The following is a 26,416-nucleotide window of genomic DNA, read 5'->3' on the forward strand; positions in this document are numbered from 1 at the left end:
ACACACACCAATTTAAAAATAAATTAAATCAGACTTGGTGAATACGCTTTGTGCCCCGAATGACCCTAACCCAGACCACTTTCAGACACATTTTACTGCAAAGCCACTACTTGTGCCATTATCTTTCCTCTAACCAAATGTATTGAAACTCACCTAACCTATCATAAATCAACCATAATTTCCAAATAATTTAACTGTACCTATATGGGGCCATTATTGTAGCAAAGGTTTTCACAAATGCACACCAAGAGCCACAAATACACAGCTGACTCAATGCCCCACAATGCAGCTTTCCATCCAGGGCTAAATTGCGCTTGCGCGCTACGATTCTCCCTCTTTGGACCGCCGTCTCCGCTGCTGCAATGGTGAGACAGAATTGCCCTTATTGAATCCAAGTAGATCTAACCATCTCACAGCGTCTTTGCAAATAATAAAGTACCCACGAGCTGCGGGATACAATTAAACGTTAGATCTGCCAATTATTTGTATAGATTGTGGATTAGTATCGTTAAATAAAACGTTATTTCCTAATCATGTTATCCAATGGCAGCAATGGCCGCCCATGAACGCAGAACGTTTTGCGGCAGCCTACCGGTTAGAGACTGCTTGCTTCTTGACCGTGACATGACTAAATGAATTTCCGCAGTTGTATTCCAGTACTATAAACACACTCCTGATTATCTGGCTTAGACCTTAACAATATTGTAGTCTTTTGCCGACCCCTACTCTACAAGTTCTTTCAGAGTTAGCTGGCTAACTATCTGTGTGGTCAGTTAGCATAGGTAGTACTGTCTAGCTGCATACTGCCAGTGAACTAGTACGAATTTAATGAACGAAGTTGTGTTTTGGATGCCGACAAACGGATGTAGCGCCAATTGTTTTAGGTATCGTTAAATTGTGATCCATCTCCAATAGGCTAAGCGCACTAAGAAGGTGGGGATTGTTGGCAAGTATGGCACGCGTTATGGTGCGTCGCTCAGGAAGATGGTGAAGAAGATTGAGATCAGCCAGCACGCCAAATACACCTGCTCCTTCTGTGGCAAGGTAAGTGTATAGAGGCTGTCATGCCTCCTAAACGGATATGTAGTCTTGTAATGTTTTGTTAACGTCCTTTTGTGTATGTTTGCCCAGACTAAGATGAAGAGGAGGGCAGTGGGTATCTGGCACTGTGGGTCCTGCAGAAAGACTGTGGCTGGAGGAGCCTGGACATACAAGTAAGTTGTCATAGTGATTACTTGCTCGGGCCATCCGGTTTGGAAGATTGGCATAGTTATTCTTTCGGACATCTTACTAAAGTTGGTGTCCTCTTGGCATACTACATACCCGGGTCATAATGTCATTGTTAATGCTTAATGTGCATGTTTATGCTGTTCATAAAGACTAATCCAGTGGACAGATTTGAATAAGGGTGCATCACAGAAAATTACTTATGTACAGTTGTAATGCTGCCTACATGTTAAAGGAAAGGCATACTAGTGCTTAAAATACCATTGTAATATTAATGGTTCCGAAACACCTTGACTTAATGTTAGAAAATGTTCAGCAAATCTTGGGGTTCAAGCTTGAGTGCTGATCCTGTTGGTGTTGATACTGGATTCCTGACGTTTGACTTATTTGAATTAAATGATGTGTTCTACATCTTCTTTTTTAGCACAACCTCTGCTGTCACAGTGAAGTCAGCCATCAGGAGACTGAAGGAGCTGAAGGAACAGTAAACCAGTACAACTACGCTACTGGGGATTTGGGACTGTTTTGTATAGAGTCTCCGTCCTGGACATTGAATTACAACATCAGACATCCTAAAATAAAGTTGTCTAGAACGGATTTCTGTGTGTTGTGTTCTTTCACCACCATCCCCTTTGTAAATGTGTTTGCCAATGAGTGCTTGAATGGAATGCCTGGTGGTATATTAAATCATTGGCTGTCAGCAGAGACTAAATTTAAGAACATCCACCTAAACCAGAATGGACTTGTTGGTTGTATAGGGTAATATAAATGGTTTGGTGACTGTCGGAATGTATGTACATAATTGGTTAATGGCATTGGGAAAGTATATTAACTTGCAAACGGACACCACCACTGGGAGCGGGGTGTTATTGTGTCCATACTGGTACTAGTTGTCACCTCGGATTTATATCACCCATTTCCGTAGAAATCAGGCCTGTCTTAAGTATTATGAGCCCTAAAGTATTTTGAACAGTTGACATCCATCCGTTATCGTATTGATCTTGAGAGAAACCGATGACTGCGTTTAAAGAAACTAAAAAGTCCACACGAGGGCGCTCACGCGATTCTCTGCCAGTGTCACTTTCCAATAAGTATGGCGGCCTCAAGTGTGTTCAAGTCGGGTTTGTTTAATAACAAAGTAGCGATTGTAACTGGTGGCGGGACCGGTATTGGTAAAGCGCTTTCTGCCGAGCTGCTTGAACTCGGTAAGAGTTGTCATGTGTAATTTATAGCTAAACCGCACAACGGTTAGCAAACTAATGTAGCTACAGACAGACATTCATTGTAGACGCGACTTGGAGTTAATGAACTTTACCCTATATCAGACTCGAGTGACAAACTAGACCTTCGAATATTAGACATGTCCATTGTGTGTACTTAAACAATGTGTTTCTAAGCTACATCATGATGAATGGCTTATAACCATATATCTTCCTGTGTTTTGCAAAGGGTGCAATGTGGTTATCTCCAGTAGAAAGGTAGAGAGGCTTGAAGCTGCTGCTGAGGAGCTGAAACAGAAAATCCCTGCATCCAGCCTGGCATCTGTCGTACCTATAGCCTGCAACATTCGCCACGAGGATGAGGTACACACACTCCTTGCATTTACGTCAATGGTATCTATTGGGATTCATTTTTGCCTTAATTGCTATATTGTGGTTTGCTTGTGTGTGGATGTAGGTGAAGGCCCTGGTTTCATCTGTACTCAAGAAATATGGTCAAATAGACTTTTTGGTGAATAACGGTGGAGGCCAGTTCAGCAGCCCAGTAGAATCAATGTCGTCCAAAGGTTGGAAGGCCGTCATAGACACCAACTTGACAGGAACATTCCACTGTTGCAAGGAAGGTAGGAGAGGCATGGCATGTCCGAATGGAAAACATTTTACTGTTGCATGGTATTTTGTAATACTGTGAATGTGTGTCTGCAGTTTACTCTGCATGGATGAAAGACCATGGAGGGGTGATTGTCAACATCATTGCCGATATGTGGAAGGGATTCCCAGGAATGGCGTATGTTACTTGCATTAACATACACTCCCTTTCTGTTTCAACTAATTCAAAACTTAATTTTTTGTCTTATTCATACTTTGCCTTTCCCCCCTATTTCCCTCTTCCTTTCATACAGCCATACAGGTGCAGCCAGGGCAGCCGTAGATAACCTAACCAAGAGTCTAGCCATTGAGTGGGCTAGCTCGGGAGTTAGGATCAATGCCATTGCACCAGTACGTATGTGTGTGTGAAGCAGATGAATGTACAGGGTACACTTTTTGATGTATTTTCTATTGTCACCTGACGTGTGTTTTTTTGTGCAGGGTACCATCATCTCTAAGACAGCAATGGAGAACTATAAAGAATTTGGACCAACTTTGTTTAAGATGTCTGTCCCATTCAGCCCTGCTAAAAGACTAGGGGTCCCAGAGGAGGTATGCGTGGTCCAGTCCACCAGGCAACATATCTTTTATTGTGTATCTACATCTTACTACATGGGTGCAAAGTATACAACTAAAAGTGTGTGTGTGGGGGGGGGGGGGGGCTGTTCAGATCTCCCCCGCAGTATGTTTCTTGCTCTCTCCAGCCGCCTCCTACATCTCAGGAGCCACTTTTCGGGTGGACGCTGGACAAAGTCTGTACCACTCCATGTGGGACATACCAGGTACACACACCTACCCATACATACGTGCATAGAGAGAGTCTTTGTTTCTTGGTGTGAGATATCAGGTTGTCATGAATCTCTCTGTGTTTAGATCACAGTGCATGGCCTGAAGCTCCAGAGGGAGAAAACCTGGACACACTCAAAGAACTCCTCAACCCCAAATCCAAACTCTGACAGTGTGAGAGTGAATCAGATCCTCACCTCACATTATTGTCAAGTCCCATGGCAGTTAACAGGAGATTGCCTTAATCAGTCACAAGCAATCGCAATCTTTTTTGCCATCATGTACTGTTGATAGGATGACAAATTGGACACCCATCTGCCTTTTCTGTCTCATGTACATAACTGTAGATAATTCAGATATTAACAATGAAAGTCTGACATAATTTCTATGATTATTGGAAGATGCTGTAAAATGTTTCCATAATAATGTACAATACAGGGATAATGTTTCTAAAAACCAATCATTGATCTAAATAACAATATCAGCACGTAATAGTAGATAAAATGAATTCTGTTGTCTTGACTCAACGTTGTCATACATTTTTTTTAAATCAACCATAACAAAAGTATTCTCAACTTCTTCTACGTCAATTATTTTACATCAGTTTAGAAGTCAATGCTTTAATTGTAGTGCACTGGTGGCATAATGAATTAGGTTGGGCTCAGTTTTAAACGCTATTACACAAATACACCTACTTTTAAAGGTTATTACCATAGTTATGCTATACTGCTTTAAAAGACAGTGGTCCGACCCAGCGTACTTTTTTCGCCTGGGTGTGGCCAAGAGGTTTGTGGATCGTATTTGGTTTGAACTATGTTTTGAACCTAACGGAGTACCGTAGGTTGGGGAGCCGTAAATGAGAAGCGAGTGTCGCAGTGGCGTCTCAAACACAGAGGTCACAACAACGATTCAGCCAGGTAAAGCGTTTATGTATTCATTGAAGTCCCAATTATAGCTTACGCAATCGCAAGGCATAACATTGTATCATCTCAATCCAAATCAAAACTTAAATTGATATAAATCCTGATCTGTACATTGATACTACTTGCTGACGACGAGGAATATTATTGCTAGCTAGCAGGGCCACTACAGTTAGTACATTGGTGAATCAGAATCAGAATGAACAAGGGTTAGGGTTAGTGAAAAAGCAAACCCTAATTCAAGTTTTAGAATGACGAATACAAGCATTTAACATATCCTTGCTCCTGGTATTTCCTCTAACATGTTTCACACAGCTGAAAAACGATGTAGCAAGATTAGCTAGCTAGCTGATCCATACTATTATTCTTGCCAGCCGGTGTATCATGTCACATTGTAACATAAGTGAAGTCTAAATTATGTAAAAACAGTTATCTGATTGTGTGTGCGGGAGTGCAGAATGGGAGGTGACCATGGCCACAGTAAACTGAACATGCCAGACTGGCGACAATGGAAAGCGGATGGAACCCCGCTGGAGTTCACACAGCAGCGATTAGCAGCCAGGGGCCTCAAGGACCCATGGGCACGGTGAGTGTACTGTGTCTAGGTACATCATTTGTTATCTGACAGAGAGCTTGTATACACTTTGTATGTTTAATTAAGTAAATGTGTCTTCCTCTTTATCCCCATCCCATCTGCAGCAATGAGGCATGGAGGTACATGGGTGGCTTTGCACAGCCAGTGACTTTTGGAAATGTCCTGCTAAGGGGGTTCAAATGGGGCTTTGCTGCCTTTGCTGTTGCTTTGGCTGTTGAGTATGCCCTGTTCCCCCCCAAGAAGAGTGACCACTGAACACAGAAGTCTGATCCAACCAGATTTGACATCCCCAAACCACATTATAAAGTTATTTTCTGTACATTATTAAACTGTGTAAATCAATTTGTTGCTTTGTGTGTGTTTATACTGTAGTGTGTGCTTAACCAATACAACTCACTTTTACGTGCAACACAAGATCATTTACACTCAAGGACTTAATTTGTCGTTTGCAGACATGTAGGACCAAGGCACTCTTTGTATAGTTAAAATGCTTTTATTTTAATGGCATGATTCATATAATAACAAACCTAGACACATGGTACCAGCAAGTGCATTCTAATCTGCTGTGTTCTGGTTTATATGACTTTATGTACAATACCTGTGATCTTCTTTATGATCAGTCCTGTTTCCTCTTACTGGTAAAGCGCTGCACACAAAGCACCATGCATCTCATTATGACCATAACAACAGCAAGCAACACCAGAAGCAAACAGCCGATTACATCCAGGCTGTGGTATTGGAACCAGTTGAGATCATGTGCAGCCACCCTAAGATGTGCTGCTCCTTTATGGCGCATCACAAACTCTGTCCAGTAGACAGAAAGGTCGAGTGGGTCGATTGGGCGATCCTTATGCATGGCAGACAGCTTCATCATGTTGTCCTTATACCTGCACACAAAGACATACTGTAATACACTGACATGGTTCATTTGCAGTTTGCTTCACTTTAAATAGGTTGAAATATACCTGGTAATACCATATAAACCCTCACCGTGTTGTGTTGATGACTTCATTCATGGCCTGCAGCAGTGATTCCACAGTGATCTCATTGATGTCCAACACCACACCCCCCCCTCGGGCGGCTAATCTGTAAGCATTGTCAGCCTGGTCTCCACCCAGAGGCAGCATCACCATTGGAACTCCGTGACACAGACTCTCATAGACACCGTGACTCCCAGCATGGGTCAGGAAAGCTTTCACACCATGATGAGCTAAGCACACACACATAATTATGTTACAACATGTTATGTCAACTGAAGTTAATGATTTTTAGGGTCCTATTGTGGATAACATGTTACCCACTCAGTAGGTCATTCTGTGGAAGCCATTTCTTTATCATAACATTTTGGGGTATGTGGTCAGGAACTGGCCCAGTGTACCGCCACAGAACCTACAGCAAGGGCAGACAATCTTGTCAGAAAAAAACAGAATCTGTGATTTGTATGTGAATATGCCTGATTGATATTTACCCTTTGTGGAATCTTTTCAAATGCTGCAAGGAAGATAGCAGCTTTCTCTTCTGGCATAGACGACACCATGGAGCCCAGGGTGAAAACCACAAAACCATGTTCCGCTGAGGAGACCCATGACTCCAGATCCTATACAGAACAACTGTTAAGGGGTATTGACAGTGGAATACATCTCTAATATGGAGTGAAAGCATAGTCACTTTGACACAAAAGAGCAGTCTTACCTCAGGTAAGGGTTTGTTCAAGTTGCAGTTGATCCCGCCAACAAGGACCATATTAGGCATTAGGGGGCGAGGGAATTCCAGCATGAAGTCATACCTGTGCATACATATTTCTCAGGTATTATTTTGTGTTTGTGTGTGTATATGTGCATGTGCGTGTGTGTGTGTGTGTGAATATCAAACCTCATCAACCAGATTGCAGTGTCTGTCAGCACTTCGGCCACGCCCACATCCTCTTCCAAAAAGTCCTTGGCAATCTGGTCAAAGTGCCAGGTCAGAAATGTGCACAGCAACGGCTCCAGCATGCTCACCTTTCATCAGATACACAAACGAGACAAAAACCATTGAACTAAAGGTTGCTGGGTGCATGCCTGTGTGCATGTGAGCGTGCATGTGTGCATGAAGGGTTGTGCCCTTACAACTACGTTGACGACTCTCTCTTTGAAGGACATAACGTCTGTGTATTTTGTGAAGAAGCGTGGTACATAAGAGGGAGGGGAGGGGCAGGCAGCAGACTTGAGGTCTAATCCACAGGGGATTCCTCTCAGCAAACCCACAGATGGGAGACCTATGGGGTGGAAGGCCAAAAACCAAAGGCTTGGTACATTTGATTTCACAAGCATAACCAAGCATGAACACATACAGAAACACTCACCCAACTTCCTGGCTATCAGAGATCCTGTAGGAATCATGGGGTCAGTTAACATCGCATCAAAACCCTGCAAGAGATAGAAGGGAGGTTAGGAGAAGAGAGAGATTTTAAATTCCTCACATTCAGACATCTGTCCACACACTGACCTGCTGTGATAGATGGGAGATGAGTGACGTGTTGAACAGCAACCCCTCAGCAGTAGTAAAAATGAAGCCAGATAGTTTCTTAAGATTGTTCATATGGAAGGATATCTTTTCCATCACGGGTTTTGTGGACTGACTCATCATGTCTTTGTGTCTTTCCAACAGCCTGTCAATGTCCTTCTGCCCATATGGCACAGGATATGTCACTGTGGTATAGTGCTTACCTGGACCCATACGCATGCTGATTTCAGGTATAACCACAGTGACCTGATGTCCACGGCGTCCCATCTCCTCAGCAATGGCTTTCACACCCACCCAGTGACTCCCGTCCATCGGCACCACCAGTAGTCGACCAGTATAACCAGTGGGACCAGCTATCGCCGCTCCAACACCTTCTCCAGTCTGCTGTGCAGCATCATTTACTACGTTTGTGTCTTTTTCACTACCAGACACATTCACATCATTACTACTAGTAACTTTACCCTTAGGTTCAACAGATTTACTTGCCTCTTCTTTTTGAACAGTGATACGCTCAGTTACTCCATTTTCATCAGTTTCACTACCCATTGGCCCTTTAGGCCTCTTCCCTACTGCAGGCCCAGTCTCCCCTGTCTCCGCTGCTCCAATCAGTCCCAGGGCTAAACACACCAGGAGGCACACGAAAACTTCTGACGCACCCATCTCTGCCGATTTCTTTCAGTCTCTTACTCTTTCACCCTTATCTTACCAAACAGCGTTCAGATTTTGGTCGCAGTCTTTAAAACTTTTTATAGAACACTTCGTACTGCAAAGCTGTGGTCCTTCAAAATGTATGGTCCGGCTGTAGTCTACAGCCTGTAAAACATTGAACCAACATGCTCTAACCTGTTACTTGCACCGCATTGGCAGAATGCCTTTGTGGATTAGCAAATATCTGTTTTAAGTCTGCGTGCATGGGAGTGTGTTCAAAGTTCACCAAGACCAAAGGGAATTGCTTTCTTTATTGATTTAGTGATTCAGTTGCTCAGCAGAAAAAGCTGAGCATTGTGGCAACCACTGAGACGGGGGCAACAGCACTTATCTCGACAGAACAAGAACAAAGAAGAGGGCGAGTTTGAGACCGCGATGGACTAGCCTACTACTAAAAAATATAAAAAATATAAAAAATATAAAAAAATCCAATCCAAAGCTACAATCAAGGCTCTTCCTCGGTCGAGGATAGCGCTTGGTTCGTCTCGCCAAGTTTGAATTCCAGTACCTGGGGTCTGCTGTCGGACCTTCAGACTCACCTAGGATGACCAGACGCCCGGATTTCGTCCGGACAGTCCGGTTTTCCAGCTTTTTAGTCCAGACCGCTGTTGCGTGTCCTCTTTTTCGCGCTTTTGTCCTCCTTTTTTATCCTTCCTGTCCATCGCCGCAATTTACCACTGGTGTGGGCTTCAGTGCCAAAAAGAAAGACCTCCCTTCAAACCTACGAGGAGTTCAGAACTCCACTTTGCAACTCAGAGCAGATCATTATCATGCCCTCTGTAAGCTCTGTCGCATTGATATAGACGTGGGAAAGGGGCTTTAGAGCGGCATGCCGCTACAGAACCGCACAAGGATAATTCTAGTTCTGCAGGGCACTCTTCCTTCCTTTAAACTATTGACTTAATAAAATGACTAATGTTATTGTCGTCGTCCGTCCCCCCGTCCCCCCCGTCCCCCCGTCCCCCGTCAACAACTTTTGGGGATTGTCCTCCCTTTTGACCCATCAAATTCCCAGAATATTAAAAGTGAGAGCGTTGTAGAATCAATTATGACTTTAGTCTGCAGGGTAAATTATCTTTGTGAGGTCATAGTGGGGTGGGTGGCTAGGCCCGCAGTGTGTATGCATCTGTGGGTCTACTACCTATCATAGGCACCGAAATATGGAAGAAAGTAATGGTAATATTGCAGCAGGCCAGTCCACAAGGCAATACAGAGCTAGACTTTATTATTTACCCCTACAGCTTCTTTCTGTAGTATCTCTTTTGTTTTTTGATGTTGTTTAATCAAATTAGTTTAATTAGCCTACATCATGTGAGGTTCACGTTTTAATATTAGATATATGGTGTGGATCAAAAATGAATTTATTGTAGTACACTGATGAAATCAGCCAATGTACAATATTTTATTGATTGTTGACAGATTGCTAATAAGTAATGCTACATTCTGTCCCAGTGGCCCCATCCATTGGTCCCAACCCATGTTTGGTATCTGTTCACGGGGAGCAAGGAGAGGAGGGACAGTGGAAAGAAGAAGGAGGAAAAAGGAAAAGAGAGTCCCCTTTTGAGGGTGGAAGAGAAGGGTGTTTGAAAGAAATCCAGTTAGATTCTAAGAAGATAGGAGGGTTGAGAATGGACTGGACAGGTCAGCACCACTCGCCAGTCAAACGAATAGCCACTGACTCTAACTGTCCCAGTGGACGAGCAGAGATAACAACAGGATACTGCCATGAGCTGGATCGCTGTAAGAGGCTGGCTTTTGGTCCTGCTCTGGGAACACGCAGCATGGCAAGATGGAGACAAATATCAGGAACTGTGTTACAACATCCTCATATACCCAGTATACACTACAAGCAGAAGACACGGACTTCCACAGCAACACACAACGACACACAGAGACCAGCGAGCACCAAGACGAAGACACTTCCCCCTGAGAACACCAACTCTAACCGAAAAACTCACGCTACACCCCACCCATGCATGTACACCCCAGTGTCCACCACACACACCACCAAAAAAGCAGTGAGTCAGAGAGCCTTGTGCATTAACGCACACAGCAATTTGCACTGTGCAGTAGAAACTCAGAGACAACAACAAAAGACCAAACGCACATCGTCTACACGTACACATGACAAACCAGCACAGGACCTACACACACTCAAAAAGATCAAATGCACACCACCCACTCAGCTGGCAGAAGCACATTCCCCACACCCTTCCCAAACTCCAGCAAAGACAATAAGGCATTTCTGTCCGAGGAACACTGACATACCCACACGGGCAAGAAAAGGTTTGTAGGCGGTTTCTGTGATTGTTGAGGAGTAGGCTGTGTTCACACTTTTCCTTTGAGGGGATTAATATGAGAAGGCAACGATAGATGGTGTGTGCGTTTGTGCATGTATGTGTGGCTATGGGTTCACTGCAGAGAGATATGAGGAGAGGTATGTGAAGGGTGAGCTGATAGGAAACGGCGGCTATGGGAGCGTCTATGCTGGATTCAGGAAGTCAGACAACCAACCAGTATGTACAGATCAGCACTATGACAGCCTAGAGCTGTCTAGCTATTTGGTGTTCAAGGCTTATTCGTCCAGCTGGTGTGCATAAAATGTAGAGTAAGACCTGTCCCTCTTCAAACAGGTGGCATTGAAGTTTATGGATCAGCAGAAAATTAAGATGTGGGCTAAGATGGTAATTATATAGTAACCTGAGGAAAAATATTATCCTGACCATATTACTAATTCATCTAACACGTGCAGAGACATTAATCTGACTTTGTGCATGTTTCCAGTTAGAAAATGAGGATGCACTACCACTGGAAATTGCTCTGCTGCGTCACGTATGTCGCTCTCCCAGGTGCAAAGAGGTGGCCCAACTGCTGGACTACTATTGGTTCCCAGGGCCAGAGGGGGTGGGAGTTTATCTTCTGATTCTAGAGCGCCCAATCCCTTGCATGGACCTCTTTAATTACATGCAGGAAGAGAAAGGCTACCTAGAAGAAGGGATGGCACGTCAAGTGATGAAGCAGGTTTGAGTCAGCAACAACACTCTTACACACAAAAGTCCAATGGATTTCACAACCGATATTTGTTTTCTGCATATATGTAGTAGATTGTATCTCTATTTTTGTGGCTCTCCCTTGGTTTTCAGGTAGTGTCAGCGCTGCAACACTGCCACTCTAGGGGCGTGGTGCACAGGGACCTGAAGCCAGAAAATATCCTCATACAGATGACTAACCAAAATGTCATGCTGCTAGATTTTGGCTCTGCTTCTGTACTCAAAGAAGGGCCCTATACAGAAGTGGCAGGTGATGACACACACAGTGCCAATAAAGCACAAAGTGATAAAAGACACCTTTATTGAGTTTGTTTCTTGTTCTGACAGGGACTCCAGAGTATTTTCCTCCTGAGACTGTGCTGAAAGGGGAGTATTTTGCCTTACCAGCCACTGTGTGGTCACTGGGGATACTTTTGTTCCAGGTACACCTCACAGTCTTCAACGCTTTACTTACCTTTCAGTGATTGAGCCAGTCCTAATACTCAGCTGAAAACGTTTGTTGTCTAGATGGTGTGGGGAGATGTTCCCTTCTACAATGATACCAGCATTGCCAAGGCAACTATTTACTTCCCACGTGGAATATCCAGAGGTAGGGAAATCAAAGTGTGTCTCTGTATGTGTGCGTGCGCATTTTACTTGAATGTCAGCTTCAGTATTGTGTGTTGCAGACTGTCGTCACCTGATTCGCAGATGTCTAGCTGTATGTCCTCATGACCGACCAACTCTAGAACAGATCCAAGAGCACCCATGGATGCAATAAAACTACTCAAGAGTTCAACCACCTTTCATACAATTATTCATGAAGCCAAACAATAAACAATATGAGCATTAACAAAACGGTTTGTTATTTCGTTTTTCCTCCTCCCACATTTATCAAATTTAACAGTTCCACAGTTTGGCAATAATTATACAAATGGAGAAACATTGGCCAGAAATTTTGGTATGGCAAGTCCTTTAAATATGTAATCAGTCGTGGTCAAAGCAATTGTAGATATCAACAATTGTTTTTGACTAGTTAGAATTCCAAGACAACCCATAGCCAATGGTATGTTTGGCAATCATTAAAGTTATCTTTCATTTATCAAAATGTTAACTATTGACATCAACAATTCAGTTCTGACTAATGGAAATAAAAACTGTTGGCATGAATTCATATAATCATCAATACTTAAGTATTCAATTCTTAAAAGTGGTTAGACCTACAACAAACATATTAAACACTACTCTGGACATCTGCTTCTAGAAATGCAGAGGGTTCATTCTGTGTGGCACTTTTAGTCCAGCCCAGTATCTTTTCGGGACTGGTTCACAAAATTATGTGATACTGGTTTGAAACCTTTAGTCTGGATTACGCCTTTATTTACAAAAACAAATGAACAGCATCGGTAGCCACGCCTCGAGCTCTGCCCACGTATCCTGGTGGTGGGAATGGGAAGTCATCGAGCCTCTTCAGACCAAAATGTTTACATTGAAGGCGAAAAATAAAATAATTGGTCGAAAAAAATAAGTATGAAAAAGTGCATGAACATTTTTTTTTTATCAAAGAAACGTAGACATTTCATGTCTTTAACGACCCATTTCTCTCATTTCAGTCACGATCTATTTTGTGACGAATGAATGTCCCATCTCTTACTCCATACATATGTTGGTCCATCTGTGACGCTGATTAGTGGAGCGGTGTACACGCGAATGTTGTGTGGCGCGCAATTTTGGTACCAGGAGAACCCCATATAAAAGGTATCTACTATCTAGCTCGTGAGTATACATTTTTATGCCAAACTTGAGAGTAAACTGCAGGCTAGGAATTACTTTTACTACTCTGGCTAGTTAGCTAGCGTTTGTCGACACTAACGGACGACGTGTTTTAGGTAGCTAATTGCTAAAGAACTGGACAGATACAGTATGGTGATTCCGTTTTTAAAACGGATGAACCATGGACGCTTTGAAGTTAAGTAAGTGACGCTCTGTCGAGTTAATCATTAGCCCAAGTCGTGGCTAGCTGCTTGGCTTCATTCAAATCTTGATACAACATTAACCTGAGGTGATTGTAGGTTACTTGAGCAATAACGGCAATTATAATGCTATATCTTCTAACTTGGTTCTGTACTTAGATCCCCGAGTTTTGATGTTCCAAAAAGCAGTGAGCTACAGTACACCAGGGTAGGCATTGCCAACTGAAACTGAAAACGACCACATGATCTCATTGTTTAAAACACACGCATGTTGTTGTTTCCATTGTGAAGACACTGCACCCCTGAGTGGAATGATTTTTGTAGGTGAGACTTCAGTACTCTGTTAGTTGGAGAGTTTCCATGCGTTCCCTGCAGCCTCTTAGACATGGCAAGAAGCACCAAGAAACTGGTAACCACAGCGATGCTGCCCTTCAGGCGAGGATGACAGGGAGACAGCAGACTAGGCTGGACACCAGGCTGGAGGACTCCATCACCATCACAGACAATGCTTTAGACTTGGACATCATTGACTGCATCGACAAGCAGCACACCAAGCTCCCAGTGATCGATTTAGAGTTGCCTGAGCAGCAAGAGGTCGGTGCAGACTCTGATGGAGAATCTGATGGAGACTCCTGCTGCTCATTGGACAGCAAAGCCTCGGGCCCCTCCTACCCCTTGGATCAAGCATCTCTTCTGCAGCCAACTGCCCATACCGACCTGTGTTCTGGCTGTCAGAAGCTGTTCAGAGAAGCCAAGAAAAGCAACACCCAGCGAGACGCTTTCCCAATAACTGGTGAGCCCGCATACTGACACCACAGCTCCTTCAGCTAGGTCATATACAGCTTCACCATAGCTGTACTCCATTTCCCACTGAGCTCATGCGTAAAACCTCTTATTGCAGCTCCTTCAGACCTGTCATGTGACCAGTGGGTGTTGAAGAAACCATGGAGACCAAGACGACTTCCAAACACAAAAGGGTGAGCGTGTGCTATGTGTGTGTTTATTAATGCTATCCTTGACATTTGAAGCTTAACCTGCATACACTGACACATAATTGCCATGGTCTCTATGTTGCCAGGAGACTTTGGACCCATGTGGGCCGTATCAGGAAGAGAGAGCAGAACGAGGGGAACAGGAAGCAGATTGAAGCTAGTCAGCTCACCTGCTCAAGACCACACATCTTCCTGCAGAGGTACGCAGAGGCCTTTGTCAGGCCAACCTTTTCAAGCATAATAACTGGAAATTGAACTGCTAAACCTTCTGTCCCGGATCATGTGTGACTGAACCCCAGCCCTGTGTGTGTGTGTGTGTGTGTGTGTGTGTGTGTGTGTGTGTGTGTGTGTGTGTGTGTGTGTGTGTACAGGATCCTGAGGGTCTGTGTCAGGCAGGCTGTGAGCAGTGGAAGGAGAAGGGGTAAAAGAAAGAGGAGGCTCCATAGCTCTGATCGTAGTGCACGTGTTGCCAAGCTACACCGTCTGGACTGCGACCCAGGTCCTCGGAACGACAGTCATTCAGACGACCCGGAGCAAGGTGACAGCGACGTGCTCATCTTGGATGTCATTCCCAAAACGGTCACCATGGAAACCCCCCCGTCGCCGGTTGGGGAGGCCAAGCCGGAGGTGCGGAGGAAGAAGAGTAGTTTCAGAGACTTGCTGGCTCAGCTTAGTTGCAACCGCAGTGTCATCGTTCAGGAAGCACCCATGTGACGTCCGCATTAATATACCTTATTTAAAATAAAGTGTTGTTTATGAATGTCCACATCTTAGTGTGTGGCATGCCTATTTGTAAATTTGTTTTATTGTTTAATTTATTACTTTCTAAAATAAATATGAAGAATAAACTTCAATCCACACTGGTTTTCAATTGTCAACTGTTGCATAATGTGTTACATCTGTGTTTGGCAACTCCTGAACGTCCACTGGATGGTGCCACTCTGCAGCTGACACTCAGTCCAGAAGATTCAGCTGATGACTGACAGGAGTGCTGACGGGTTGCCGTAGGGATGAGGATGTGGGGGGAAGAGAGAGGGTTAAGAGACACTTGAGTCCACTCAGGAAATGTATCCTCCTGTTAGAGGCACGGTCACGTCACAAATGTGTTGACTTTAAATGGGAGGCCAAAGAACACAGCAGAGTGAATGCAGCATTGTGCCTCACAGTCTCCAGTTCATCCACCCTTCAGCTAGGGTTGAGAAGTTTGCAGCTAACGGGTCAAGATGTGTGGCAATCTCAAACACATGGTTCGTTTACAGACACATGGGAGAGAAACCGTCAGTTTTTTAACGAAACAGGGAACGGTTCAAAACAATCTCAAAATACCCCATATCACAGCTGAAACATGTTCATAACAGATGATGCAGGCAATGCAAATATTTTCATGCAGAAACTCCCACTTTCGGGAGTACTGTTCAGATGTAGTTAAGTGTGTCCTCAAATGCAGCTGCTTGGAATCCCCATATTGCATTTCCTTTTACTCATTGTTAGATTGTCCACAGCATGTTTGCATAATGGCAACATTTAAATTCACACAGTTTTGTCGTCAAGGGTCAAACAATATGAGCAGGACCAAAACAATAAAACCAACAGTGTCCGCACACACGCACACACACAGTATCCTGCGATAGAGCCACTATCAGCACCTGACACCTCGAAAACAGGAAAAGCGTTTCAGCCGGAGCCCATATGTGAATGAGTGTTTGGGGGAGGAGAGTAAGCTGGGAGGGGGGGTGGAGGGGAGAGGTATTAAACCCCACTGGAGGAAGAACTGTACTCAGCTCCACTCAGCAGAGGAGACAGAGACACAGGCTCCACTCCATCATGTCCTACTATGAGGTATGCAAGGTCTTATTCAGCTTTGTTGTATTTGTATCTATGATCTGTAGGTGCACATTGAATATCATTTTAAATAATAATGTTATAACTGCTCAAATGTCCTGTAGCATGTCTTTCTAGTATAAGAGGTCTGTGAAATCTATCTTCAGATAAAGGATATTTATAAAAAGGATAAAGAATCATCCTAGTCTGGAAAGTTGGTCTCAGCAAAAAGAAAAATATTTATTCGGTCAGCAATCTTTTCGGTTTTCATCCTTTTTTATGAAGGCAAGTTAAGGCTTGTGAAACTGCTAATTCTCTCTCACTTCATCTACTAGTGTCTTTCTATGTATCTGTTGACCATTGCCATCTCTCTCCCCTTCCTATCTGTCTCCTTAACAGCATATTGTGTTTGACTATGACATAAACGACACTGGTTCTGGCTCTGGCTCTGGTTCTGGTGACTTGGGGGGGGACCTGGAGGAGCCGTGTGACCTGGATCAAGTGATAACCCCTGACCTCCAGCGAGTGTTCCTCCCTGTGGTCTACGGCTTCATCTTCGTCCTGGGCATCACTGGGAACGGCCTGGTGGTGATGGTGCTTGGATGTCAGCGCAGGTGAGAATAAAAATGGATGAGGATGATGAGATTAGCTTAGTTCTTTAGTATTAGTTAAGACTTTGTACATTCTACTCATTTATTTAAGATCCGTATATGTTTTTTGTATGCACCTTCCTGCCATAGTAAATTCTTTGTTTGTGTGAACTTACATGGCGAATAAAACAGATTCTGATGTAGAAGATGACAAGTGTTTATCTGATTGTCCCCAGGTCCAAACTGAGTCTGACAGACCGCTACCGGCTGCACCTCTCTGCTGCCGATCTTCTCTTCGTGCTGGCGCTCCCGTTCTGGGCAGTGGATGCCGCGCTGACGGAATGGCGTTTCGGATTAGGCACCTGTGTGGCCGTGCACGTCATCTACACGGTGAACCTGTATGGGAGTGTGCTCATCCTGGCCTTCATCAGTCTGGACCGCTACCTAGCAGTGGTCAAAGCAACAGATACACACACCTCAGGCATGAGACAGCTACTGGCACGTAGACTGGTGTATGTAGGTGAGTGTCTCTAGCCTCATCCCTTATCTCTCTTGCCATGCCTCTGTATTACTATATCTTCACTTATATTCCCCATCTCCTGATCTAACCACCAAATCTCTTTGTCTCCCTTATCCCCTCCAGGAGCCTGGTTGCCGGCGGCTCTCTTGGCAGTGCCAGACATAGTGTTTGCCAGGACTCAGGAAGCAGGAGATGGGGGGATGGTGTGCCAGCGCTTATACCCAGCTGACAACGCTCCTGTCTGGGTGTCAGTGTTCCAACTGCAGCTGGTGTTGGTGGGCTTGGTGGTACCGGGCCTAGTTTTGCTGGTGTGTTACTGTGTCATCGTGTCCAGGCTGACCCGCGGCCCACTGGGGGGGCAGAGACAGAAGCGCAGAGCTGTCAGGACCACTGTGGCATTGGTCCTCTGCTTCTTCCTGTGTTGGCTCCCGTATGGTGCTGGCATCACCGTGGATGCCCTCATGCGCCTAGAAGTCCTTCCCAGGGGCTGTAGTCTGGAGGTGGTGCTGGGTGTGTGGCTAGCGGTGGCTGAACCAATGGCATTTGCCCACTGCTGTCTGAACCCACTGCTGTATGCCTTCCTGGGGGCGGGCTTTAAGAGCTCTGCCAGACGGGCGTTGACACTAAGTCGCGTCTCCAGTCTGAGGATTCTACCTCGTAGACGCCCAGGAACCTCTACTACCACAGAGTCTGAGTCATCTAGTCTACACTCCAGCTAACAGAATATGGGTGTGGATGTAGGTGTGGATTGGGTGAGGGTGTAGATGTTTTGTCCTGTATATGAGTAGAAGGTAGTCTGCTGGTCCATGACTTACCTTTGTCTGAAAGATGAACTTTTCTGTAAATATGGTTTGTGGGTCACTATTGTTGTTTTTAAGTTTGTTTATTTACAATAAAATGTAGAATTCAATGTTCTCACCTTTTGTGTTACTCTTCCTGTTTCTTCGAGTTGTCAGTTGTTTGGGTTTCGCAGTGTGTTTCGAGTTTCAATTATTTTGGAGGTGTTCACCCCCCTCCCTCTCCAGTTAGTGCTGGTAGTCTTGGATGTGTCTATATCACTGTAATCATCATCATCATCAGACACCCCACTATGACTCAACTTGTCATGATGGTTTCTGAATAAACGTCAAAAGCACTGAAACATTATAATGAGAATGAAACTAGGTTTCAGACTAGTGGCTTGGGCCAGGTGTTTGTAAGTGAGTCACTGCATGAAGGCTGGTGAAGGACACCCTATGAACTGCAGTGTATGTGTGTGTCTGTGTGGGAGGGGGGGTGGGGGGTAAAGACAGTGGGAAAACTTATGTTGTGAATTGGTTGCCAGCTGATGGAAGAAAGGGGGGAAGGGGGAGAGGGGGGTGGTTGTCAGTCCATTTTCCCAGCGCCTCATGCACGCACACAAACACAAACATTTCCCACTTACACATTTCCACCCGGAAGTGAAAGAAACAGAAGCTGGAAGTGTACTGTGTCAAAGTTTCCTGTAGGAGAGAAGAGAAGGATTAGGAGATAAATAAATGGAGAAGGAAGAGGGGATATATCAAGGAAGCAACACCTAACTACTGTATAGAGATATTGTATAAAACCTTCCACATGCTCACATGCATGCCTACTGTTGCAATCATCGCCTTGCATCTTTTATATGTCATCGTCACACACACACACACACACATAAACAATGTTCTTCTATTAATAGGGTATTCAAAACAGGATATGCTTCCTCCTCCTTATTTTTGAATGAACAAGGAGCAAAACACGTTATTACAATGCCACATTAACAGCATTGACATACAGTTCTTACACAACCTTTTAATACATTACTTAGGTTTTCATTCCACGACTATAAAACATTCCTCTTCTGCTCTTTCATGCCTGTCCCTATGCTCATCCTCCCTTCCATATTTATCCCCTCTTCCCATCCTTCTAATTCCCAATGGTCCTGCGCTGGACCAGTGTGTGTGTGTGTGTGTGTGTTTGTTTATTTGTTTGCTTGTTTGTTTGTTGTAAGCCTGAATGTGTGTGAATGTGTGTGTGAATGTGTATGTGTGTGTGTGACCTGGTTGCAGATGGTCAAGTTCTCTGTCCGAGTAAGACAGACAGTTTCCTGTAGTTGAACAATCGTGGGAAAATAATAGAGAGAAAGACAGATGGGTTGCCTCTCAATGGTGTAAAAAAGCTTCCTGACATATTTTACAGGTGTATTATGAGGTGAACAGTTTACTATGAGCACAAGAAATAGCATGGTATGGGTCTTTATTTGAAGACACAGGTAAGGAGCAGTGGAGAACCTAAAGCCATGGTTCAAATCCCCCTCAGACTTAAGATGTTTGGCACAGAACAGACAACTGATCTCTGCACATTGTGGTTCTCTAACCACTGCCAAGGACTCATTGTAACCCAACAACAGACATATTTCTTCATAGTTGTGTTTAGCAGGTAACATTTTATTTGATCGTCCTTCGTTTATCGTTCTTCTTTTATTGGTCTCTGTAAAAAATAAATTACAAGATAGATAAACTCTAACCTGGGCATTTTTTTAAAGCTGTGTAGTGCTCCCTCGTGGTCAGATTGTGTTATTGTTGCTTTGCTGAGAAGTTTTTTTTGCCAGTATTTATTTAGATGCATTATACACATTTTGCAGCTGATAGCCTATATAAGTGTTTAACTTTGAGGTTTGCTGTCCAGGAAAATCTAGCTCTATTGCTCAACAACAGATTAAAAGCATATTTTGATCCCCGGCCTTTGATCTACATGCTATATAAGTCAAATTTTATAACCGGACAATCTTAACCGATTGGGGTTGCTGTATTTATTTATTTGTTTATTACTTTCCAAGCCTTTGTACAGGCGACATTAAAGGCGTGCTATATAAAAAAAAAAAAAAAAAGACGCCATAAATCTGAATGAAAAATGTGGATTGGTTGCTTGGTAGTTCATTATTTGCATAGTGTCCAATTCTAAGGACATGATTGGTTTGTAGTGGCGCGCCAAATGTCACATGGTTGTACTTTCGCGCGAAAAGACTGCTTCTTCCTCAACGTGCTTGGAACAGTCGGATCTGAGAAGGAAAAAATAGTTATCACGTCGCTCATTTATTTTTTAATTACAGTTCTCATACCATAACAAGATGGATCTTGCTCCACCGACCGTCGAGAATGCAGGACAGATGGTCAAAGATGAGTTGGCAGAGAAATGTCAAAAGCTTTTTCAAGCATTCTTGGAAGAGTAAGTAAGACAATAGACTGTTTTTGTTCACAATACCTGTACAGTAGCTAGCTAAGTTAGCTAACTAACGACTTATATTACCTACCACCACGAGTACATTCTCAACTTTTGCTGTTGATTTTTGTACGCATTTGTTTTGTTTGACAGGTTATCACCAGTTACCTACGTGTGTTTTGTGTGTGTTACAGATATCAAACCGGGGATGGAGAGGTGAAGTATGTTCGTGAGGCTGAGGAGTTGATCAGACCTGAGAGAAACACTCTGCTTGTAAGCTTCACTGACTTGGAAGGTTTCAACCAGGAACTTGCAACCACCATACAGGAAGAGTTCTACAGGTAATTTGTAACCTTAATTCATCTTCAGAAAGGTAGCATATTATATTCGTCGTAAACCTATGAACACTATGGTTATACACTCCAGGAGACAAAAGTAGTTAATAACAAGACCATTTATGCTTTTTTCCCCCCTTGCATTCATTCTAGAGTGTATCCTTTCCTATGCCGCGCTGTGCGTAACTTTGCTCGAGACCATGGAAATGTCCCCGTGAATAAGGAGTTCTATGTGGCCATCCAGGATTTGCCTACACGACACAAGTAAGACACATGCACTAGACACATGCTCTTGTCAGAGACTGTAGCAGTATTAAACAGTGTTTGTTTTGATGCAGTCTTCCAATGATCTAAGAATAGCCATCCCAACAGTATATATGGTGTGTGTGTGTTTGTGTTGTAGGATTCGTGAATTGTCTTCCCTACGTATCGGCTCTCTGGTGAGGATCAGTGGCCAGGTTGTCAGGACCCACCCAGTACACCCCGAACTGGTGAGACCAACCACTCCAATAACATCGAGACACATTGAAAATGGCTTTCACACTATACTGAGTCTGCTACGTGGCGTGCCGTCCAATCTGACTGCTGTGTGTGATCTCCCAGGTGAGTGGCTGCTTCATGTGCATGGACTGCCAGGGGATGATCCGAGACGTTCCTCAGCAGTTTAAGTACTCCCCGCCCACCGTCTGCAGAAACCCCGTCTGCAACAACAGAAGCCGCTTCCACCTGGACACCCACAAGTCCAAGTTCATAGACTTCCAGAAGGTGTGTGTGTATGTGTGTCTGAGAAAGAGAGGAAGAAAGAGAGGAGGATAAACAAAAGGAGGGCTATTGTGTTTATGGCTATGCATGTATGTGGTGTGTTGCAGGTGCGTATCCAGGAGACCCAGGCGGAGCTGCCGCGAGGCTCCATCCCTCGCTCCCTGGAGGTCATCCTCCGGGCCGAGGCTGTGGAGACCGCCCAGGCTGGAGACCGCTGTGACATCATCGGCTCTCTCATCGTGGTGCCAGACGTCTCACAGCTCAGCACGCCAGGTAAACGCACGCACACACACACACACACCGACCCCATGATATTCACTTATACATTCACTATAACACAGAAGCTTGGTCAAGTATGGTCACACACATTAGTTTCCAGATAATCATCTAGTACTTGGGAGGACTGATTTGGTCTCAGGCTTGAACAGAACTGTGTGTGTATGTTTGTCCTGTCCTGCAGGTGTGCGCTCAGAGACGAGTTCTCGTGTTGGAGGAGGGCAGGGCCACGAGACTGAGGGTGTGAGGGGCTTGAAGGCCCTGGGAGTCAGAGAGCTGTCCTACAGACTGGCCTTCCTCGCTAGCCACGTAGCCCCCACAAACCCACGTGTAAGACACACACACAAGCACGTAACACGCTGCACACACACTCAGACATGGCACACAACCGATGCCACACTTATGACCAAAGGCACTCATGACCTCTCCTGGGTTTTATATGAAGTATCGTGTGTGTGAATGTTGTGTAGTTTGGAGGGAAGGAGATACGAGATGAGGAGCAGACCGCTGAGAGCATCAAGAGCCAGATGTCTGTGAAGGAGTGGGAGAAGGTGTTTGAGATGAGCCAAGACAAGAACCTGTACCACAACCTGTGCACCAGCCTCTTCCCCACTATCCACGGTCAGTACTCTTGTATCCACGAGGCAGGATACACCTCCAATAGCACTGGACTCGACTGTGAAAGCCTACGACTGTGCTACTATAATTCTGTATCTACCATCTTGTGTGTCTAGGGAACGACGAGGTGAAGCGTGGTATTCTGTTGATGCTTTTTGGGGGGGTTCCTAAGACCACCATGGAGAGAACCTCGCTGAGAGGAGACGTCAACATCTGCATTGTAGGAGACCCCAGCACTGCCAAGAGCCAGTTCCTGAAGTAAGGAACTCACACAAGCACCCACAAACTGCTCATATGTTCTGGCCCCAGTGTGTAACCTTGTTGGTGTGTCTTGTGTGTGTGTGTTTGTAGGCATGTTGAGGAGTTCAGTCCCAGGGCGGTGTACACCAGTGGGAAGGCTAGCAGTGCTGCAGGTCTGACCGCAGCTGTGGTCAGAGATGAGGAGTCCCACGAGTTTGTCATCGAGGCTGGAGCTCTCATGTTGGCTGATAATGTGAGTTTTATGTCCGGCCATACATGCTCCTGACACTGGAAACAATTTCATGGTTTGTATTTATTGGATTGCCAGTCGATTGACAACTGTGTGGTGTGTCTGCAGGGTGTGTGCTGCATCGATGAGTTTGATAAGATGGAGACGAGAGACCAGGTGGCGATCCACGAAGCTATGGAACAACAGACCATCAGCATCACCAAAGCGGGAGTCAAGGTACATCTCTCAATCTCGGTTCAGCTGAGACACGTACCAATCAGCTGAGAAACAAGGGGTACACATCAGTCATATCTCTCTCTCTCTTTCTCTTACTCTGTCTCTCTTCTTCCAGGCTACTCTGAATGCCCGTACTTCAATCCTGGCAGCAGCTAACCCGGTCGGTGGTCGATACGACCGCAGCAAAAGTCTGAAGCAGAACGTGAACCTGTCTGCTCCTATCATGAGTCGCTTTGACCTCTTCTTCATCCTGGTGGACGAGTGCAACGAGGTGTGTGAGAGAGAGTTCATGTCTGCCTGTCTGAGATCATTACCTGTATATTGTATATACAGTATTAATGGAAACTAATTGCTTGTTCCTTTTTCTCCCATTTGTTGTGTCTGCAGGTGACGGACTACGCCATAGCCAGGCGCATTGTGGACCTTCACTCCCGCATTCAGGACTCTGTGAACAGACTGTACTCTCTGGATGAGATCCGCAGATACTTGCTCTTCGCAAGACAGTTCAAACCTAAGGTGTGTGTGGGGTGTAGGGACGTCACTTTCAGTTCATTTTACAGCAAAACCGCTAGCTTAACTGCCCTGACTATCATCACTTTTTTCGTCAGTGTTTTTCAATGCAATTACTCACAGTAGCTCTTGATGGCATCATGTACTCAGACTCCATGTACCAAACCAGCTCTTTCAATCCCTTAGCCTCCACCACACTGATTAACAACATATCAGTTGTATCAGGCACACAAACTGGGTGATGGCCTCAGAGACATGCATCATACCAAACAATAGAATAGCATTGGACAACTGTATAACTTTGCTGCCTTTCTGGAGTGATACTCCCAAACCAAACTTTGTTTAACGTGTTTCTTAACCAATTAGCAGTTGACCAAGGACATATCTAGTGTGGTGTTTGCATGCGTGGGTTTGATGTTACCTTTGCATCCCTATCTGGTACCTATCTAATGTCTCTTTCTCTCTCTAGATCTCCAGTGAGTCAGAGGAGTTCATAGTTGAGCAGTACAAACGGCTGAGGCAGCGTGATACTTCTGGAGGCGTGTCCAAATCCGCCTGGCGAATCACAGTGAGGCAGCTGGAGAGCATGATCCGCCTATCGGAGGGCATGGCTCGAATGCACTGCTGTGATGAGGTACATTCACACACACACACACACACACACACACACACACACACACACACACACTCGTCCTCAGGGTAACTCAGGGTTACAGTATTTGTAGAATAACTATACCTGTAAAGGTTGGTTGTGTATCTGTTCATGATGTTGTTCTTTCATTAATGGCGTGTGTCTGTTGTTGTCCCAGGTGCAACCTAAGCATGTGAAAGAAGCATTCCGCCTGCTGAACAAATCCATCATCAGAGTGGAGACGCCCGACATCAACCTGGAGCAGGACAACGACATGGAGGAAGCCGAGGACGAGAACGGTACGTGTGCACGCAGCACACACACACACTCCGCAGACTTCACACGGTCTGAAAACGTGTATCCCTGAAGCCTCTGCTTTGCGTGTGCAGGTCACGACGTCCCTAACGGAGTGAACGGACACGCGAACGGACACGCCGACGGGACGAACGGACACGCCGACGGGCACGGTGTGAACGACCAGGGGGAAAATGGAAGCCAGGCCAAGCCTTCCCTGCGTCTGTCCTTCCCAGAGTACCGTCGCATCTCCAACCTGCTGGTCCTACACCTGCGCAGGGCGGAGGAAGGTAACCCACGCCTCCTTTGGGCTTTGCCCCTTCTCCTTCCTGGCAGCTCCCTCACTAGTTCTCTCCTCCACATGACTGACGGGTTTGCGTGTGCGTGCATGTGTTTCTACAGAGGAGGAGGAGGAGGAGCTGAGGAAGAGTGCGGTAGTTAACTGGTACCTGAAGGAGGTGGAGTCTGAGATTGACTCAGAGGAGGAACTCATCAACAGGAAGGGGCTGATAGAGAAGGTCATCCACAGACTAGTGCACTACGTAAGTAAACATAACTGAACACGTACACACTTCATCTAGCTTATTCATCGCAATAAAGTATTCCCTGGTCAGCTACAACAGCTATATATTTGGTGTCAGTGTGCCTGAAATGCTTGTAATACCTTATTGTCTTTCATTTTTCTAACTATAAGGATCATATCCTGATCGAGCTCTCCCAGGCTGGACTTAAAGGGGCGGAGCCAGATACTCAGGAAGAGGAAGTTGTTCTGGTGGTCAACCCTAACTATACCCTGGATGACTAGAGTAGGCTCTAAATGCCTTTTCCTTCTCTAGGACTTTCCTGGTTTTTATAATGAACTCCTGTGGGGAGTTGTTTATTATTTACTGAATGCTCTTATGTATGACACATTACATAATTACGACATTCAAAGCATTTGAGCTTTTATAGAGACTCTTTCCTGTTATGGAGTTAATGATTCCAATTTCAAAAAACAGTCTTGTTTATGTTTTTAATCTTAGCCATTTCATCTTTGTAAATATGCTACTTGGTTTTTCCATGGAAGTGGCAGTTGTATGTTTGAGTCATAGGATTTAAAGCTTGTTCTCAATATGCTCAATATGCTCAATATCCATTTGAGAGGTGAGGATAACTTTTCAATTTAAAGTTATTTTAGCTGAATGTTGTAAATAGTTTTTACAATTTGTTGACATGAGATGGTGGTAGTACTTGCTCCCTGCTCCTTTGTATAATAGAAGTATACACGTTAATTTCCCTATGATGCATGTGTTGTCAATGATTCAAACCATCACGCAACCCAGAGCAAGTTGCAAATACTATAATTTAGACAAAAGGTAGAACCTACCACTGAACGTTGTGCTCCTGAGTGGGTGCATCAAAACTACTTTGACTGTATCAAGGGCTACTGTCGTTGTAAGAGTTAAATAAATAAAAGGACATTGTCACATACAAATCGGCTACCTCGTACACACATTGACGTGATGCATGTTCAAAGGGGTACCACGTTTGT

General features: G+C 44.7%; 8 protein-coding genes across 17 annotated transcripts; 7 read left to right on the forward strand and 1 right to left on the reverse strand.

Annotated features, from left to right (window-relative positions):
- Positions 1-268: 268 nt before the first annotated feature.
- On the forward strand, positions 269-1,824 carry rpl37a (ribosomal protein L37a). The gene is made up of 4 exons (XM_084706899.1): positions 269-365; positions 916-1,044; positions 1,132-1,214; positions 1,652-1,824. The coding sequence occupies exons 1-4, from the start codon at positions 363-365 to the stop codon at positions 1,713-1,715; spliced, it is 279 nt and encodes a 92-aa protein (XP_084563025.1). The 5' UTR covers positions 269-362; the 3' UTR covers positions 1,716-1,824.
- A 422-nt stretch (positions 1,825-2,246) lies between these two features.
- On the forward strand, positions 2,247-4,403 carry pecr (peroxisomal trans-2-enoyl-CoA reductase). Its single transcript, XM_084706898.1, has 8 exons — positions 2,247-2,432; positions 2,677-2,810; positions 2,905-3,070; positions 3,153-3,234; positions 3,350-3,446; positions 3,537-3,647; positions 3,766-3,877; positions 3,969-4,403. The coding sequence occupies exons 1-8, from the start codon at positions 2,321-2,323 to the stop codon at positions 4,049-4,051; spliced, it is 897 nt and encodes a 298-aa protein (XP_084563024.1). The 5' UTR covers positions 2,247-2,320; the 3' UTR covers positions 4,052-4,403.
- A 237-nt stretch (positions 4,404-4,640) lies between these two features.
- ndufb3 (NADH:ubiquinone oxidoreductase subunit B3) lies at positions 4,641-5,738 on the forward strand. Of its 2 annotated transcripts, none has more exons than XM_084706901.1 (3): positions 4,641-4,798; positions 5,259-5,387; positions 5,501-5,738. In XM_084706901.1, the coding sequence occupies exons 2-3, from the start codon at positions 5,260-5,262 to the stop codon at positions 5,649-5,651; spliced, it is 279 nt and encodes a 92-aa protein (XP_084563027.1). In that variant the 5' UTR covers positions 4,641-4,798; position 5,259; the 3' UTR covers positions 5,652-5,738. The 2 variants fall into 2 exon arrangements, with proteins under 2 accessions (XP_084563027.1, XP_084563028.1); XM_084706902.1 differs by having other exon boundaries at positions 4,675-4,798; positions 5,231-5,387.
- Positions 5,739-5,869: 131 nt separating this feature from the next.
- On the reverse strand, positions 5,870-9,025 carry LOC146271653 (UDP-glucuronosyltransferase 1A6-like). The gene is made up of 9 exons (XM_084706897.1): positions 7,884-9,025; positions 7,741-7,804; positions 7,505-7,653; positions 7,269-7,396; positions 7,089-7,182; positions 6,865-6,993; positions 6,698-6,785; positions 6,387-6,606; positions 5,870-6,283 (listed from the first exon to the last, which is right to left on the reverse strand). The coding sequence occupies exons 1-9, from the start codon at positions 8,559-8,561 to the stop codon at positions 6,013-6,015; spliced, it is 1,821 nt and encodes a 606-aa protein (XP_084563023.1). The 5' UTR covers positions 8,562-9,025; the 3' UTR covers positions 5,870-6,012.
- Positions 9,026-9,753: 728 nt separating this feature from the next.
- On the forward strand, positions 9,754-12,481 carry LOC146271654 (uncharacterized). Its single transcript, XM_084707995.1, has 9 exons — positions 9,754-9,785; positions 10,062-10,895; positions 11,031-11,125; positions 11,243-11,293; positions 11,394-11,630; positions 11,753-11,909; positions 11,987-12,081; positions 12,167-12,248; positions 12,328-12,481. The coding sequence occupies exons 1-9, from the start codon at positions 9,770-9,772 to the stop codon at positions 12,417-12,419; spliced, it is 1,659 nt and encodes a 552-aa protein (XP_084564121.1). The 5' UTR covers positions 9,754-9,769; the 3' UTR covers positions 12,420-12,481.
- An 815-nt stretch (positions 12,482-13,296) lies between these two features.
- Positions 13,297-15,457, forward strand: LOC146271655 (uncharacterized). 9 transcript variants are annotated; one of them, XM_084707778.1, is made up of 7 exons: positions 13,348-13,414; positions 13,528-13,611; positions 13,771-13,819; positions 13,936-14,404; positions 14,513-14,588; positions 14,690-14,803; positions 14,975-15,457. In XM_084707778.1, exons 2-7 carry the CDS (start codon positions 13,562-13,564, stop codon positions 15,315-15,317), a joined length of 1,101 nt encoding a protein of 366 aa, XP_084563904.1. In that variant the 5' UTR covers positions 13,348-13,414; positions 13,528-13,561; the 3' UTR covers positions 15,318-15,457. The 9 variants fall into 9 exon arrangements, with proteins under 9 accessions (XP_084563909.1, XP_084563908.1, XP_084563912.1 ...); XM_084707780.1 differs by having other exon boundaries at positions 13,350-13,396; XM_084707783.1 differs by lacking the exon at positions 13,528-13,611 and having other exon boundaries at positions 13,297-13,396.
- A 938-nt stretch (positions 15,458-16,395) lies between these two features.
- Positions 16,396-18,406, forward strand: LOC146271656 (C-X-C chemokine receptor type 4-like). Its single transcript, XM_084707264.1, has 4 exons — positions 16,396-16,442; positions 16,824-17,038; positions 17,251-17,534; positions 17,658-18,406. Exons 1-4 carry the CDS (start codon positions 16,428-16,430, stop codon positions 18,251-18,253), a joined length of 1,110 nt encoding a protein of 369 aa, XP_084563390.1. The 5' UTR covers positions 16,396-16,427; the 3' UTR covers positions 18,254-18,406.
- Positions 18,407-20,553: 2,147 nt separating this feature from the next.
- Positions 20,554-26,361, forward strand: mcm6 (minichromosome maintenance complex component 6). The gene is made up of 18 exons (XM_084708322.1): positions 20,554-20,759; positions 20,948-21,094; positions 21,242-21,352; positions 21,492-21,579; positions 21,692-21,853; positions 21,958-22,123; positions 22,311-22,456; positions 22,597-22,747; positions 22,861-23,002; positions 23,096-23,237; positions 23,343-23,450; positions 23,566-23,721; positions 23,838-23,966; positions 24,430-24,594; positions 24,770-24,890; positions 24,981-25,175; positions 25,288-25,427; positions 25,580-26,361. Exons 1-18 carry the CDS (start codon positions 20,662-20,664, stop codon positions 25,688-25,690), a joined length of 2,478 nt encoding a protein of 825 aa, XP_084564448.1. The 5' UTR covers positions 20,554-20,661; the 3' UTR covers positions 25,691-26,361.
- The last annotated feature ends 55 nt before the right edge of the window (positions 26,362-26,416 follow it).

Source organism: Hypomesus nipponensis, chromosome 10 (genome assembly GCF_054491055.1).
Source record: "Hypomesus nipponensis isolate SF chromosome 10, ASM5449105v1, whole genome shotgun sequence".
NCBI classification, from domain to species: Eukaryota; Metazoa; Chordata; class Actinopteri; order Osmeriformes; family Osmeridae; genus Hypomesus; species Hypomesus nipponensis.